Consider the following 17450-nt stretch of genomic DNA (forward strand, 5'->3'; position numbering starts at 1 on the left):
TCTCCCACCATCCCAGGTTGCTCCAAGCCCCGTCCAACCTGGCCTTGGACACTGCCAGGAATCCAGGGGCAGCCACAGCTGCTCTGGGCACCCTGTGCCAGGGCCTCACCTCCCTCCCAGCCAGGAATTCCTTCCCAATACCCCATCTAACCGTGCCCTCTGGTAGTTTGAAGCCATTTCCCCTTGTCCTGTCCCTCCATCCCATGTCCAAAGTCCCTCTCCAGCTCTCCTGGAGGGCTCCCTTTAGGTATTAGAAGCATTTTCCTTTTTCCTCAAGTTCTTTGGGACTTGGAGGTGCCCAGTGTGGGATATTGAAAGGACACAGTGTTAGAGCGTGGCAGCTTTACTGATCCCTCAGTGCTGTTCAGCAGGTGAAGACACATCATCGTTTTCCTGGGTAACCCATGATTTAGGAACTGCCTTTCTGCTCCACTGTTTTTCTGAGCTTTTGCTGCGTGTTTTAGGAAATGGGAACTTGCACAGATTGTTCAAAGGTCTTTTGGGGTAACTCTAAACCTGTGGACCCTCTTTCCATGAGAGTTTTTCCTCAAGGTACTTCCTAGCAGGTTTTCTTGCACTTTTTAATGAGAATTGAAAATGTTTCTCCCTTTGAGGCACCAGGGAAGAGGGATGCAGGGATTGGCAGAGGAATAAGAGTGTAGCTCTGCTTTTGTTGGGACTTCCTTCTCAAACATGACCAGCTTGCAAATCAAATGGTTTCTTTACCTGCTCTGCTGCTCCTGAGGTCACCTTTTTTTAGGCAGCGGTTGTAACTCGAGGCTCGCTCTGAGCTGGTTCTTGGAATTGAAGTGAAACAGTCCCAGTTTGATGAAGGATGAGTCTCATGGAGCTGGGGAGCAGCTCTCAGCTCGATGAATATGGATGCAGCTGTGGCATCCCACAACTCCACATCCAGCCCTAAAGCCAGGCTCTGTCCCCCCCCCCCAAAGTAACCCGAAATCTCCCAAAACACCGTGAGGAACAGCTGCCACATTCAGGGAGGATTGGGCTGGCACAGCACACAGTGACATAATATGTCTTTGCCCTCTGTAATCTTTTACCCCTTCTACCATCCAGGCACACAAGAGCCGATTCAATTCTTAATCTTGGTGTAAGGAAACCACCTCGTGGTTTGTGTATTTGGGTTGATCTAAATTGGGATGGCAGGAGCTCTTGAATCCAACAGCTTTAGGCTATTTTAGGTGGTGAAAATCTGCCATTGGCACTATGGGAGGCATTTATAAGTAACAAGCTAATTATGTAAAATGCACACTGTCCACTTGTTAAGATCTTCTTAAAGTTTCATAATCTAATCAGAATCTGCTAGGTATAACACCTGGCTTGTTGTCCTCCCCCCTGGCTTTTTAATGCCACTTTGTGGGGTGGGCAGGTGATCAATACAGGAAGGAAATGCTTTCCTTAATACTGGTTGGTGGAGTGTGCCCCATGTGCTGCTTTAATGCAAGGCACAAAGGATTTTCCTTTTCATTACTGAGCACAGATGCATTGCTTTGAAGTGGATCAGAGAATCAGAGGTTGGGTTGGGTTGGAAGGGACTTTAAAATTCCACCCCCTGCCACGGGCAGGGGCACCTCCCACTATCCCAGGTTGCTCATCCAACAGGCCTTGGACACTTGAGGGATGGGGCAGCCACAGCTTCTCTGGGAAACCTGTGGTGGTGCCTTATAGGGAAGAATTTCTTCCTTGTATCTAATCAAAATATCTCCTCTTTTAGTCTAAAACTCCTGCTTATCCTAGCACTGTATAAAAAAAAGGCTCTCCCTCTTTTTTCCCATTTTTTATGGGTGCTATGCAGTCCTGTCTGCTCAGCAGCACTCACAGAATAAAACTGTAGCTTTCCCTGGCCTGGAGTATTTTGGTTAATGTGGCTCTTTGTTCAGACAGACTTTATGTAGTATAAAAAAAACCCAGGCATGTGCTGAACTCAGCAAGTATCCTGAGGGTGTTCACCTGAAGTGTTGGCCAGGGTAGGTCTGGCTGAGGTCCTTGCCAATGTTCTGTAGTCAAGTCACATTCAAAAGGTAGCTGAAGTCTGTTAAAAACATCAGTATTGGTCTGTTTGTCCCCTCTGATTCACCCCTGTCACAGCATCTGCTTCCCTTCCACCAAACTGGGTGTGGATTCAGCCCTTGGAGGAGGGTGACGCCGCTCCTGTGGGACACGGGCCTGTGATGTGGTGGTGAAGGACCATCAGGAGGTTGAGGGCAGATGTTCACACTGTTTGTTCTTTCCCTTTGCCTCTGCTGGGACAAGCTGAGGTGTGGAGGAGCAGGGCTTTGGGGGCTGGGGGAGTCCCAGGGCAAGAGCAGCTCTGGGGGGGAGGGCAGGGAAGGAAGGACCATGCGGTGCCCCTGAATCTGGAGCCGAAAATGGTTTGTGGTGTTGATGACTCCCTGAGAAGCTGCTCCAGGGTACAGCAGCCAGAACTGGTGGCTTGTCCTTATCTCAGTTTGAAGCCTTGGCCAGGGCTGCTTTGTTTAGCTGGAGATTTGACCATTAAAGTCTCATCTGAGGCTTGTGAAGCCTCAGGACTGCAAGGCTCCTTCAGGAAGTCATTCACGAGACACCTTTTGTCATGGGATGAGTTTTCTGCAAGAGCCTTTGGGTGTCTTCCCATTGAGTTTTCTGAGGAATCAACCTCTGTGCTCACAACTGATTCCCACAACCCGTGTTGGGGCTCCGGACGAGGATGAACTTCCACCACCCCATCACCCCAATGCCTCTTGTGCATCCTGCTCTGTCCAGTGCCCTGAAAGTTTGTTTTTTCACCTGTTTAGTTTTGGAACCTGCCACGAGGATAATGTGACATTAGAGTGGAAAAGCTATCGGGGCCGTGCAGGGGAGGAATTGCAGACCCGTAAACTGCTCCTAAAATAGCTGAGATGATGTGTCAAACCGCCCAACCATCCCAATCCTCCACGAGCTGACCTCCCAGGGATATCCAATAGGGGCTGGTAACATTGTGAGGGGAGGGGGGCTGACCCCCCTCCTCCCTGAATCCACATGCTTGTTTCTAGAAGTTGTGATTTATCCAGAAGTTGACCAAGAGCCAGTCTCTGCTTCCAGCTGGGACCTCCAGGTCCTGGATATAAAACAAGGGCTGGGGAAGGAGGAAGAAGCTCATTCTCCAGCTGTTTTTCTGTCCCAATGAACTCGATGAGCTCTTTGCACTCGCTGTGCTTCCCTCAAAGGTTTAATTTCATTTGTGTTGTCTGGAGAGTAAAGTTGACTTTCTCTTTAGCTGCTGCACTGCTGGAGCGTGTGTGTGCGCACAGGGATATCTCCAGGCAGCCAGGGAAGCTGCTGCCTTGGCTCCAAGGAGTTTCTTCCCTGGCTGCCAGGCTCTGTGGTCTGGGCAAGGGCAGCTCTGTGGCCGCAGCATCTGCCGGGAACAGATGGGGCAGTGTTCGGCATGGACGGCACAATTTATCCCACAGATGGGATAAGGCAGGGACAGGCCCACGCCAGGTCCTGCTGCTGCAGAGCTGGTCAGCCTTCACCGTCCAGAGTGGACAAAAGGGCTGGCTGAGGTGTTAGGGAGACAAACGGGAATTCAGTGGGAAGTCAGATGCATTCCCTGGCAGTGGGAGAGTGACACTGACACATGGCCGCGGGAGCCGTGCGAGCCGTGCCCACAGCCCGGCGTGCCCGGGGCTGCCGTGGGTGGGAGCCGTGCTGGGGCCTGGGAGGGTGGTACTGGGATTGCTCCAAGTCCCAGTGTCCAACCTGGCCGTGGACACTTCCAGGGATCCAGGGGCAGCCGCAGCTTCTCTGGACAACCTGTTTTTTCACCAGCCAAGAACTTTTTTTGTAACACCTCATCTAAATCTCTCCTCTTTATTTAAAACCATTCCCCCTTGTCCTATTCCTATCTTATTATCTGTCAAAAGTCACTCTCTCTCTTTTATAAGCCCTCTTTAAGGCCCCAATTGCAAAAACATCCATGTGGTGTGTGCTTGCCACCTCTGGGGCTTTTCTTGCCGCCATCCGAAGGGTTCCAGAGTGCAGGCAAGTTAAATGTTAAACGTCCAAATGCTGTGGCTGGAGCAAGAAGCATCTTGCAGGTGGCTGGGAACACAACAGCTGCCGGATGGGGTCAAACCAAAGGTTTCTCCAGCCAGACTTGGACCTCTGGGGGATCCAAGGAGAATTGGGACTAGTGCTGTGGCTCCTGACGTGTCCTGCTCGCCCCTGGCAGTCTGTGGTTCAAAGGCTTCCTGAGCCCTTGTGTTTCATCACCCATCTGGATGAACCTCCCTTTCCTGAATTTGTTTAATCCCTTTTGGAGTCTGTTCATCATTTTGGGCTTCACAACATCCGGAGGCAGCGAGCCTTGACGTTTAATGATGTGCAGTGTGGAAAAAAAAAAAGGCTCTGTTCTCAATGTCTGCCATTTATTATTATTATTATTACTATTTTTTGAATGCTGTGCCTGGTCTTGAGTCAGAAGGTCTGATCCCTGCAGTGCCCTGAGCAGAGTTCTCCCTGTGGAGCTTCCAGCCTTGGCTGGATCTGCAGGATTTGGTCAGGCCCTTGTGGCAGGAGCTTGAGCTGTGGAGAGCCAGAAGGCTGGGCTGGAGGTGCTTCAGGAACTGGCATTGCCCTTTTTGAAGGAATGTCCTTGCCCCCTGGGTGATGTTTTCCCATTCCTTCTTGGTAAACCTGCTGGAAGAAATAAAAAGCAGCATCAGTGCAAGAAGCATAAGGAACGAACATTTATGGGGGTTTGGGGTGCCTTTGTTTAGGTTTCAAATGCCAAATATCATTTGTTCTGTGCAACTCTTCCCAGATAAGGGAAGCTGGTGAGAAAGACCATGAACAACTTGGATTTTCTTTGCTTGGAACAACAACAACAACAAAAAAAATCACTACTTCTGCAGGTTTATAGATGACATTTTGGCTTCTAGGAATTTGGGATTTGTGGTCGGAGCAGATGGAACAGTTTCCATCTGGCTCAACTTTGTCGCAAGAAAATCAGGCCACTGAGCACCTGGGCCACTTCCTTTGGACTCCTGTCTTTAAAATCTGGTATAAATACCTCTGCTGTGTTCTGCCATGTGATCCATGACCTTTGTGCTCCTTTCCTGGTCCTCAATCCCACCAAAAACTGCTCAAAACCAAGGCAGGGATGATCATGGATGTTTTCTGTAAGTGGCATCTAGAAATGTCCTTCATTTTCTGTGTCATTTTAGGTTAAAAATCATTGACTATCTTGAGTTGGAAGGGACCTGCAAGGCTTGAGTCCAGCTCCTGGCTCTGCACAGGACACCTCAACAATCTCACCTTGTGCCTGAGAGCATGGATTTCTCTAACCCTATGTCAGGGATGGAGCTGAGATCCTGGGATGAAAGGATATTCAGTAGTGTAAAAAACAAACCCTAAAACCCACAAACTCTTCCCCCCTCCCCAAAAACAACCCAAGCAAAAGCCCCAATATTCTGAAAATCTGTCTCTTTCTGGTTTTTTGGTTTTTTTTTTTCCTCCCCTCTAGACCATGTGGAGTTAATGGGTTAAAACAAACTTTTTATTTTCTTCTCTGGGTTAATTCTTCATCTTCCATCCCACTGCTCCCCATTTTCCTGCTTCCCTGCACCAAAACTCCCAGCTCCGTGTTGCCTACGCTTGAGTGGGCTCCAGGCCAAAAGAAATGATGCTAGGCTAAAAAAATGAATTAAATAAAAATAAGCAGTGGCTGGGCAAGGAGCAGGGGCTTGGATTGGGGGTCCAGGAGCTGTCCAGCCAGGGAGGGGACAGTGTGGGGGGATAATTCCTGGCACAAGCTGCCAGGGGCAGAGCTAATGCCTCTTAAATCGGGAGTGAAAGCCCCTGTTGCTGCTTTGGCCTGTGCATTCCACTGGCACCGTTCGGTTGAAAATCCTTTGTAAATCTCCCTGATTTCTGTTTCATTCTTGAGAGGATGAAGGGGAGAGGAAACAACCTTTCCCTCACCACCTTCTTTCTCTGCTTCTGCTTGTTTGTGGACAGAGTGCATTGTTCCAGGGGAATTAGGTCTTCGGGCTGAGATGTTTTCCCAAAATAAAAAGGTCTTTTGCTCTGATGGGCTGGAAACTTCCTGAATGCAGTTTGGTGTAGGGAGAGGAGTGGGGAAAGGGAGAAAATGACTTCAGCCCTGTGGTTCAGATGCACCACCAAAGACCCAAAATTGATTCTTTCTCTGGGAGGTTATTCCCCCATCACTGGAGAAGGGAAGGCAAATCTTTCCTTCCATGAGTTGTAATTAATAACCTGTGCAGGTCTCCTGCTTTGCAGGAGTGGGGAATGCTGCAGCTGCTTCAAGGAATTTCTTGTGATGCTCCTGATTGCCACGGTGCCGAAAGAGCTGTTCCTCACAGCACCTTGATCCCACAAAGTCCTCTGCAGGAATGGGAACATCTCCAGCCCTCCCCAGCTGAACTGAGTCATGTCTTCCCTGCTCATCCACTGAGAGATTTTTTTCCTTTCTATATTACATGCCAAATTTTTTTGGTAATTTGTCCAGGGGAAGGTGAGGTCCTGCTTTGGCAGGAAATTGGATGGGAGTTTATTTACATGTGCAGCAACCATCCTGTATCTGGGAGAAAACCATCCGTGCCTTGTCCCATTCCCAGAGAAATCCCGCCTGGACTGATTGAAAAACCTGCTGGTTGTTGGAGTCCAGTGCTCTCCTCAGTGCAGGCCTGGGGAAATTCCTCTGTGCTCAGCAGCCTGGGAGACTCTTCCAGCTTCCATAAGCTTCATCTAAGGCGAAAATGGTAGATTCTGTGGTGACACCCAAAATGAGCTTTGGGATCAGAGTGGGTGCTGTGAGTGCTGGAAACATTCAGGAAAGCTGTGTTGGGAGGGGAAAAGCTGGAGGTTTGCACCGTTGGATTATTTTGTCCAGAAGCAGCTGTTGTTTCCCCTTTTGCTGGGTGCTGGAAATAAATCCTGATAGGACCCAAGATTGTGGCAGCTTTGTGTGGAGCAGGGCCCTTCCCTGTCCACGTGTCCATCCTAAGATGCTCAGGGAGGAGGAGGCTCCAGGAAACCACGGTATGGATCTATCCAGGCATGGTTGAAGAAAGGCTTGAATGATTGAAACCTACAAGAATCTGCACCCTTTTTCCCTAAAAAAAACAGCCCCAAAATTCTGTTTGAGCAGATTCCATCAGGAATCTGATGGAGGCTGGTGCTTCTTTCCCTGGTAAGTGGGATCTACTGGGTTGGAAGTTTCCCTGTGCTGTAGCTTTCACCCTCTCTCTCCTCCTCCGTCCCATCACTCAGAAGCTGATCCAAGAACCTACAGGCATTTCCCTCTATCCCTAAAATCCCGGAGCCTTCCCCTTGATGAACCCATCAAGCACACGCTCTCCTTTGGAGCAGGACTGTGGGGTTTGGCTGCTTCCCACCTGGATACTGTGGGGTTGGAAGGCCCTATCACCCCTACTTTGTGTTTTTGGGAGCGCATCGAGTTGTAGTAGCCGCTGTGTTGGAGGCTGTGACTCGTGTAAAAGCTGCAGCTGAGATTTGGGTGCTGCAGACTAAGGAGGAAGTGACATTTGAGAGGTTGTCACCTGAAGAAAGCTCTGGCCAGTGTTTGCCACGCTATTGAGAGGAAGATAAGGATCGAAACAGCCATTGGGGCATAATTGTGATGGGAATTGCTGTGCTCCTTCCTGGAGTTTCCAATTGCTTTGTTTAATGGTCTCCCACAGCCAGGCCCCGTTGCTCAGGGACAATGACAGGGAGACGTGAGCCCAAGGCAGAGCTGGTTGGGAATGGTCCTGAGGGAAGAGAACTGGCACGGTGGAACTTGCAAAGATGAGTTTTAGCAAAGCTGAGTTTGATTTCTTAGGTGGGGTTCAGCTGTGTCTTGTAAAGCCCTGGATGGTTTGGATTTCCTCAGGTTGGGAAAAACACTTTTCCTCCTGTCACCTTCATTGACCCTCACGATGTCACAGCATCCTGTCAGGAGATCATTGGGAAAATTACACCGGGAAAGGGTTGAGGTTGGAGTGGAGAATTGTGACAGAACAATCTTTGTGAACACTTGCCGAGATGTCATTTTGGAAGCCTGAGGTTTGGAGAATCCATAGCCTTATTTTTATGTAATCTAAGGAGAAATGGGATATGTTAGAGTTTAGAGTTCCTGTGGGCACTTAGAGCTGTAAACACTTAAAAACCCCAACCAGACAGGGCAGAATGAGGTGGTTGAGTCTTCAATGGCCAGCTCTTCTTCCAAATACTAAGTCTTCACCACTCACCCTGAAATTCAGATTTTTTTTCTTGGACTGGGATTTTTCTACTTCAAATATTCAATAGCCTTTGTGGGAGGGGGAGTGGGATAAATCAGTTTAGGAAAGATTCATGGTGTGGGAGTGCAATGGTGGGAGAGAGGGAGATCAAATGGAGGTTATTGGGTGCAAAATAAAATAATACAGGCCTGGTGTCCAGCATAACTCAGACTCCTTGAGTAGGTTAATTTAGTTAATTAACTTAGGTGTCGTAGTGAAGATTCATGGTCAAGTTGTCAATTTTCCAGAAGCATTTTTAATTATTAAAGGAAAAACAGTGGAAAGAGAAGAAAAAGTGACACTGATCATGCCATAATCAAACCTCTCCTGATGGGAGAGAGTTTTTAAAGTCCTTGCTAGGAGTTCCAGAGACAAACAGGACTCTCAGCCTTCGCTGCTTCTTGATAGTTGTTTATTAAGTATTATCAGAGAAAAGGAGCCACTAGTGTGATCCAGACATAGCACAGAGCAGGGAATACAGGAGAAAGTCGAATTATCAAGATTACACGGCCTTTTTAAAGGTAAATCAACCAATGGTTACTAAAAACGTACATTATTTTTACTTCTCTACCAATTATTCGGTAACACAGCCAGGAACTGCGGAATCCTTTGTCCAATCATCCCAAACTACTTTTACTGCAGAATATGGAGTAGTAGAAGAAGAAGAAGAAGGTTTGGAGAACAACAACAATCCTCCATTTTGATGTTTTTTGCTTTTATCTATTTACTACATTACCAAACCCAAAACCTCTAAATTTTTCACCCAGTCTTACATAGTAGTCTATCACCTAATTTACACTAGTTTAGTTTCTAGTTCTTTTCTAATAGTAGGCAGTTTTTTCCAAGGTTCGAGGTCAAAAGCTGTGTTGTTCAGGGGGTGAAACCCCTCAAAGCAGGCAGAGAAATATTCTCTGCACTCTGGGTTCCCACAAAAAAGGGCTGAAAGTGTGGCAATACCACAGGAAAAAAAAAATCACGTGGAAAATGAAACCAGAATTAATTCAGTCATCGTACAGATGGGCCAAAGAGACATTTCCTAATGCAGGAGGAAGCGCTGGGACAGGGATGGGATGCAGTATTTCAGCAGGCCTGTCATTCCAGGTGGGAATAGCAGAGGCCTTTCCCTGCAGGAAAACAGCTCACCTTGGATCCCGTCTCTGCTGGCACCTGCCAAGGAAACTCTGGAGCGCCTCGAAAACGAGGGTGCACTCACAGGTCTGTGTATGCGCCTCATCTCTGCCTCCTCCCCCTCAAATCCTCATCAGGAAAGTCCCCACTTCAACGAGGGAAAATCCAGGGGCACTGATGGAAGTGTGAGCTGATGAGGCCATAAAAACTCTTGACTTCGCGACGAGCGGGAAGCAGGATCTGTCTGGAATTGCCTCTTGGAAGGCCAGTAATTCCATGGTGTCACAGATAAAACTTGGCCACAGATAAAACTTGGGGTTATCGGTGGGAGCTGTGCAGTGGCAGCGGCTGTGCTTGGGATCTCTCCCAAATCCCAGCGACTGAGCTCTGGGAAAATGAAGGAATTAGCAGTGTTTGAGATGAAGTTCACAGCTGAGGAAGCTGAGTGACACCAGCAGCATGTGTGCAAACCAGATGGGTTGAGCTTCTTGCATCAATTAATGATAAACTTTCTGATTTCCTGGCTTCAAACTGGTGGAACTGGAATGGGAATAGCACAAATGATGCTGCAAAGGTTCCTCTCAGCATGGTGGGTGTGGCACAGGACAACCAGGTCCTTCCTGAGGTTTGGATGTTGCACTCAGAGCAGAAGTTGGGCAAGATTAGGTCAAAAAACCCCATAGAATATCCTGAGTTGGAAGGGACCCATGAGGTTCATCAAAGTGCAAAATTCTGAAGCAGGAATTCAAAATTCTGAATACAGAATTCATCTGTAAACAGTCTCTTGACTCTGTAGGTTCATGTTGCTCTCAGAGAGGCTGGAGTTAACTTCCAGAGGGGTTAAAGCTTCCTGGGTCGTGTGCCATGAGCTGTTTGCTTGCTCTCCAGGTTCTTGGTGGACACACACACACAGTCCTTTGCGATCTTGGGATCTAGCTTAAAATGGTTTGGGTTGGAAGGAACCTCAAAGATCCTCCAGTTCCAACCTTTCTCCACTTAGAGGTGCCCACTTATCTCCCACTCAGCCCCTTCTCGGAGCAAAAGAACACAACCATGGGGTTCTGGCCAGCAGTTTAATCGTAACAGTTGTGGCTTGGGCGTGTAAAAAACAAAAACACACACACACACCCCTCCCCTGAAACGTTTCCTTGGAAAGAACAGCTTGGCCTTTGTGAGGAGCTGAGAAAGCGTTCGACTGACACCGTTGCCTTACAGGACCTCACTCAGCCGAGGTTGCATAAAAGGGCTTTATGGGATTAGAAAGGTTCTATGCAGCGGGAGCTCGGAGGCAGCGTGTCAGGTGGGGCAGCTCTCCCTGGCTCTGCCTGCGCTTTGTTATTGATGCCACGCTCTGGAAAGTGCCACCTCACCCCCCCCCCCCCAACCCGCTCCCGGGGCCTCTGGAATGTGCGCGCGGAGCTGAGGGCCCCCGGAGGGAAAACGCGTGTGTGGGTCCGTGTGTGTGGCTTCTGCTCTTCACCTGGGGGAGTTTCATTGCTTGCTGGCCAGGGAAAAACCCCTTCCCCCTAAATTTCCTCCTTGTCTTGTTCCAGGGATGCTTCTGAGCAGTGATGCAGGCAGTGATGGCGGGTCGCTGTTCGTCATGTGTGTTCCGTGGTCCGTTCTTCCACCCGCTGGGGGAGAGTTGTGCCACTGTGCAGCAGCAGGAATCCTATTTCCTACCATCTCTCTGTCCCTGGATCTTTATTTTGTGTGTGTTTAGGTGACTTTTAGTGGAGATGCACATGATTGGGCTGTGCTGTCAGCAAGTTTTGGATCTGGGGGAAACTGTAATTTGAAGTATCCCAAAGCCAAGCACCTGAGGGGGAAAGGTGGGAAGAGGGTGAAAATCACCCATTGCTCTGCAGAAATCTTGGCTGTAGGAGCAATTCCTGCATCCGTCCTCGCTCCAAGAGCCATCTGCTACAGGATCCTTGGAGCTTTTTTCCAGACCGTTTAGATGAACAGTCCCTGCTCAGCTGGAAAGAAAAAATGGGGAGAGGGAGCTTAGAAAATGCTGCGATGCCTCCCTCTCTCTCCTTTGCCAGCTGAGGGTCTCTTGTGCCAACCAAAGTTGGCAGGAATGAATCTTTCGAGTACTGTGAAGGCCAGGAATGAACGTCGTGGAGATTTTGTTCCAGATCTTTGCTCCAGTGAAGCTCAGACTGAGGCACCTCTCTCATGAATGAGCCTCCTGGGAGCTTTGGCTAAGGAGGCACCAGGGTGGGGTGATGTCCCCTTTCCTTGGGGTGCAGCTGGGACAGACCAAAAATGAGAGGGTTAAAATATGCTTCAAACAGACCTTGCTGTTTAGCCTTTTGGAATTTTTTTTTCAATTATTTTTGGGGGAGCAAAACTTGAGGGAAAATGTTTTTCCATGTTTCCCACAAATCACTCAGTGCTTTATTCACTGCAGGTTTTTTCTGGAGGTGTCAATACCTTTGAATGTAACTGAAGGAGAACATTTTCCTGCCTGTCTTTGATCTAAAACTCCCACCTCAGCCATTTTTTTGCTCCCTCCAATAGGGAGCTGATATTAAATCCCCTCATCAATGCCTCAGTGATGATTGGATCTGTACTGGATGTCCCTGGCTGGGACTCAGGTCAGGATTTTATGCCCATTGTGCCCCGAGGTTTGGGAGTTAAAGCATCCTGAGTGCCAGCCCTCAGGAGCTGTGCTCCTGGCAGGATGCATCCCAGTGATTAGAGAGAAATACTCATTAAAAACAGCCAATCACTGCTCCTGAAGGACAGGCGGGGCTTTAAAGTGTTCCCGGGATCTCAGCAAAGGGGGTGAGCGAGTGCTGCCCTCCCATTCCCATCACCCCATTTTCCCCCGTGCTCCTGCAGCAGTGGAGATGCCTGAGCCCCCCAACCCATCCCGCGCTCCCCAGCGCAGGAGTGCAACGTTCCAGCGTGTTTCCAGGTCTGGATTTCAGCCGTTCTTCCTTTTTGGCCGGGGAACGTGTCTCCAGGTGCTCTGCAAGCCCGGATAGCGATTCCCATTGACTCTGTGGACTGGCACCTGGCCGGAACAGGGCAGAGCCAGGAGAATGGGGTGCAGCAGCCTGGCCAGCACAGCTCTCCGGAGCCCAGCAGATGTTCCTGCAGCCTCTCTGCGCCCCGGGGCCGATGCCAGCCTGGTCCTTTTTCAGCAGCTCGTCACTTGACACCGGGAACAGTCCGCTGGCATCTTTTGTTGCACATTGTGGAGTCAAGGACCTTGTGCTGGGAGAAGGCAGGGGAGGGAGGGGACGAGGCAAAGGGACACGAATTTTCTTCGGGTTTTGTTTTTTTTTTTTTTTAGGTTTTGAGCTTGTTCTGTCTTGTAAAAGCTTTTGGCAGCATCTCCTGGAAAGTGTATCCTGCTCTCCAAGCTCAGGCTGCGGCTCGCTGGGTTTTATGTCAGGATCTCTTCTGCTGAGGGCAGGGTGGCTTTCTGTGCTTTCTCAGGGCGTCTCTTGAGCTTTGATGGGACAAATCATCCTCTGTCCCTTCCCAAGCTGGGTTCTGGCTCTGCTTGGTGTGCTAAAATGCTTTTTTATGTTTATGCCCAGGACAGTGACAGTGGTGCTCGTGTATTTTTGCCCGTTCCCCGAGTTCATGCAGTGAGGCACCTGAAATGATTTCTTTCCACTTTCAGTTTTAAACACAGTCCTATGGTGGAGGTGGCCAGGGGTTTATGTCCAAACAAGCTCTGTGCGAGCTGGTAGGGAGCATAAATCCAAGTATTTCCTCTTACCTTTTCCCTGCTGCCACCTTGCACACGCACTGTGAGGAGCCTCACTGTAAAATCGCTGCTGGCCCAGACATGAAGTCCACAGTGCTCAACCAGGGCATCCTGATCCCATCATTGACCCTATTTCTACCATGGGCTGGATTTCCTAGAATCCCAGAATGGTTTGGGTTGGAAGGACCTTAAAGACCGTCTAGATCCAAGCCCCTGCCCTGGGTGGGGATGCCACTCGCTAGATCAGTGTCCAGCCTGGCCTTGGACACTTCCAGGGATGGTGCAACCACAGCCACTCCGAGCAACCTGTGCCAGGGCCTCACCATCCTCACGGGGGAGAATTTCTTGCTAGAAATTTTTGTTTTCCCTTCGCTCACCGCAGTGCCCCTCTGTTTCTCGGCAGGCTGACGGGGAACGAACCCCTGACCATCCTCCCTCTGACCTCGGAAATGGAGGAGGCAGCCGTCAAGGCCCACTACAAGGTGTGTGACCGCCTGAAGCTGGAGAAGAAGCAGCGCCGGATGTGCCGGCGCGACCCCGGCGTGGCCGAGACCCTGATGGAGGCCATCAGCATGAGCGCCCTGGAGTGCCAGTACCAGTTCCGCTTCGAGCGCTGGAACTGCACCCTCGAGGGCCGCTACCGGGCCAGCCTCCTCAAGAGAGGTGAGTCTGGGGGTCTCGGGGGGTCTCTGCACCCCCTGCGCTCATCTCCTTCCCTGGTGGTCCATCTGGGGTGTCCTCTGCTGGTGGTGCTTCCCCCGAGGTCCACAAAGAGCTCTGTGCGAGGCTGGAGCTCATCCCTGGAAGGGCGCAGCAGGCAAAGAATGTGCTAATGGGGGTAATTTATGGGCTTGCCCTGCCTGCTTCCCACTGCTGGCCCTGGCTGCTCTCCTTGGAGGCTGGAGGTGTTTGTGCAGGTCTCTGCAGCCAGGAGCTACATTTTCTCCCCATTTCTGCTGGAAGTTGAGCTGCTGCTGGAGGAGAGGGTTTGGAAGCTCTCAAAGCAGTCCCCTCTTCCTTTATTGTTTTATTTATTTATTTCCTATTTATTGTCCCTATTTATTATGCCGGTCTTTCAGGAAAGAAGTTGAGAAAAGGCCATTTTAAGGGAAACAAGACAAACCAGACTGTTCTGTGCTGTCCTGTTAGAGAGGGCAAGGGGAGCCCTGTCATAGTACCGGGCAAAACCTGCAAATGTTTGTGTCCTGTTACTGCCCTGGATGTGAGCAGTGGGTGATTCCCACACCTTTTCCCAGCAGTGCAGGTGGAGATGGCCAGAAATGAGGAGTATTGGGGGTTCAGGTGGTATTTTTTCCTTTCTTTGTGCTACCATGTCTAGTCCAGTTTCCTCCACCCTCCCTCTGAAATCCAGTTCTTATTTCCAGGCTGCAGCAGCATTTTACAGACAGCATGCGAGAGTCTCCAGGGCTTTAGTGACTTCCAGGAAGTCCCACACTCAGCAATGGGCCTGGACCTGGAAAAGTCAGGGTGTGAAGTCTTTAAAGATAAGAGCAGAGGTTTGCAGGGCTAATAAGTGAGGAGGAGTAATTCAGAAGCACCAGGGCTTAACTAATGCACTGTCACTGACTGGTGGAAACAAGGAAAGTCCTTATGAAACCCAAGAGGTCCAGCCAGAGCTGCAAGACATTTAAAAATATCCCTGCATGCCAGAGGAGTCCCTGGATTAGTGGTGCCTTGGGGAAGCCAAGCACTTTCTCATGCTGACACCTGGAGGCCACAGCTCGTTCCTTCAGACGTGCCTGTCCCCTGGGCAGCCCCGGCCGAGGGGCACTTCGGAGCAAGCTGGAGTTAAAACCCCACGGAGATCCCCCCCATCCCAGCCCTTGTCAGGGGCCTGTGTAATAAATGAGAGCTCTGAGGGCTGCAGGGCTCTGCTGCTGTCTCATTCCCCCGTGTTTTATATCCCTGCAGCATCTCTGCCCTCCCCTGGTGCCATAAATCCTTCAGGTACTGTTGCCGTGCTGTAACACAGTGCCCTGTAAATCTTCCTCCTCCTCTCCAGGAGCTGCTGGTTCCTGGTTCAGCACTGCTGCAAGTGACACCTCAGGGCAAAGGCTCCCATGTATCACCCCACTAGGACACGGCTTCCCAAATTCATCGTTGAGGGCTTGTTTCCTCCCCTCCAGGACCACTGCAGGGAGAAAGGAAAAAGGCGGGGGGGAAAAAACCCCAAACCACTTTTTTTTAACTTAGAAGTTTCTCCCTCTGCTTTTACACTTCGGTCACCAGACCAGCCCTGGCTGCTGGTTTGCAACTTGGGCTGATGCAGCCTCGTTTCTTAAAATAACAGGGGATTGTTTGAGGGACTCGTTATCCTCTTTGGATACCCGTGCACAATTTTGGAAATGGCTGAAACTGGATAGCCAGGCCCGGCAGACTGTCAATGCACTGGGGCTTAGAATGCCTGCATTGATTTAAAGCTCATTATCTTGTTACAAAATATCTTGGTGCAATCAAATAGTGCGTGGTGGAGATGGCTTTAAAACCTGGCCAGAGCCAAATGTCACATGGAGCTGGTTGGGAGCTGCCTGGGGGTGAGATGATCCCTGTGCTGATGGGCACAGGGAATTTGGGAAGCTTTCAGTGATGGAGAGCGGGAGGAGCAGAGACAGAGCTGATGGAAAGGGAGAAGCTGGCAGATGAGCTGCTCCTCCTGGCTTTCCGTCAGGCCTGGAATGCGTAGTGGCCACACGGCGCTGACTTTCTGCTGGGATTCCACAACCACTCCAAATTCAGAGCTTGAAATCAGGAGGGCTTCAAGCAGGGTGGAGATCTGGGCTGCCTAATTAATCAGTTAAGGCTGGTGGCTGTGAGTTAAGTGTGTAAGACCAGCTTGGATGGGGCTTGGAGCAACTTGGGATAGTGGAAAGGGTCCCTGCCCATGGCAGGGGGTGGAACAAGATGGATCTCAAGGTCCCTTCCAAGCCAAGCCATGCCATGGTTGCAGTGTCTCAGACCTTCAGGGCAGGGTTTGCACAGCCCACCCCACTGAGGACTCTGGCACCTCTTCATTCTGTGTAGCTGTGGCATGAATCCTCCGATCCAGGAGCACAGAGGCTTGGGAATATCTGTGTTTGGTAGTGGCATCCCTCTGACAGGCATGTGGGCACTCTGACCTAAGGTATAACCTGGAAAAAACAGTTTGCAAAGGATGAGAGATGCTTAGAAGGCATTTTCTACCCAGTGGAGTCAGCTGGATACCCATGAGTTTTTGGTGGGTGAATTAAGTGAAGACTTCTCTCACCACTTCCAGTGAAGTGTTTGTAATGTTGAAGATGTTTCTGGGGTGTCAGAGGATGTAGTCTGACTTCAGGGAGAAGACAAAATTTGTTATTTTAACTCTCACCACCCTCTGCAGTGTCCTCAGTGAGTGTGGAGTTGAACCTTTTTGTATTTTAACGTTGTTTCTAGTGAGGAAAAGATTCCTGTTCTCCTTTTCCAGGTGAGCAGTAGAATGATTGGATAATTCCTACCACAAGCTGGGAGGAATTAGAACCTCAGAACCCTTGGGAGGACCAAAGCTCAGTCTCCTGGGCTGGATTTTCACCAGCCTTTCCTGCTCCTGGGAGTGTTTTGGGAAGGCAGACTCTGGGAATGGCCACATGAGTTTGCTTGGTCTATCATGAACCTCCCAAGGAACAGTTCCAAAAATGACCTGGCAGTGTCTCTGCATGTCCTTGGTTGACACACCAGCTCACAGATATATCCCCTACTGTCACCATCCACTTGTGTTATTTTTGAGTGGGGGATTTCTTGAGTCCCATCCAAAGCCGTTCTGGAATTGCATCTCAAATATGCAGTCGTTTATGGCTTCCATAGCTGGAGAATGGGCAGCTATAAATACTGCCATGTTTGCTTTTTATTTCTGGCTTTTGTAATTTGGATTGGAACCGTGGCTCCCTCTGGGTGTCAGTTTGCCTGGCGGGGGAGTGGATGCTGTCACATCCCTGCAGGTGAGCGTGGAGGTGTAAAGAAGGGCTGTGCATAGAAGGTTTGAGGTGCAAACTGTTTTTTTGGAGTGAGGTGCTGTGTCGGGTGACGAATCTCCTGCTTCCCAGACCTCAGGTGCCTTCTGTCAACAATTCTGCTGGTCTGGGGTAGGACCTAGTGACTTGTTTCAGGAGGAGAGGGAAGAATGAGGAGGACTGGAAGTCTGTGCTGGGTTCCTGCTGTTTGGCATCCCCTTGGTAGCAGCACTGGGACCTCCATGTCCCGTCCAGCTCTTCATGGAGTCAAACAATGCTTTGGCTTTGAGGGAACCTTAAAGCTCATCCACT

General features: G+C 49.9%; 1 protein-coding gene across 1 annotated transcript in view; it reads left to right on the plus strand.

The window, feature by feature from the left end:
- WNT9A (Wnt family member 9A) overlaps nt 1-17450 on the plus strand; it is a 53529-nt gene that overhangs the window by 23389 nt on the left and 12690 nt on the right. Inside the window, exon 2 of the mRNA XM_042043927.1 lies at nt 13556-13815. Coding sequence (XP_041899861.1) covers nt 13556-13815 — 260 coding nt within the window. The remainder of the gene's footprint in view (nt 1-13555; nt 13816-17450) is intronic.

Source organism: Corvus kubaryi, unplaced genomic scaffold (assembly GCF_017639235.1).
Source record: "Corvus kubaryi isolate FWS band 111438036 unplaced genomic scaffold, C.kubaryi_AGA036_p1.0 37398, whole genome shotgun sequence".
Classification (NCBI taxonomy): domain Eukaryota; kingdom Metazoa; phylum Chordata; class Aves; order Passeriformes; family Corvidae; genus Corvus; species Corvus kubaryi.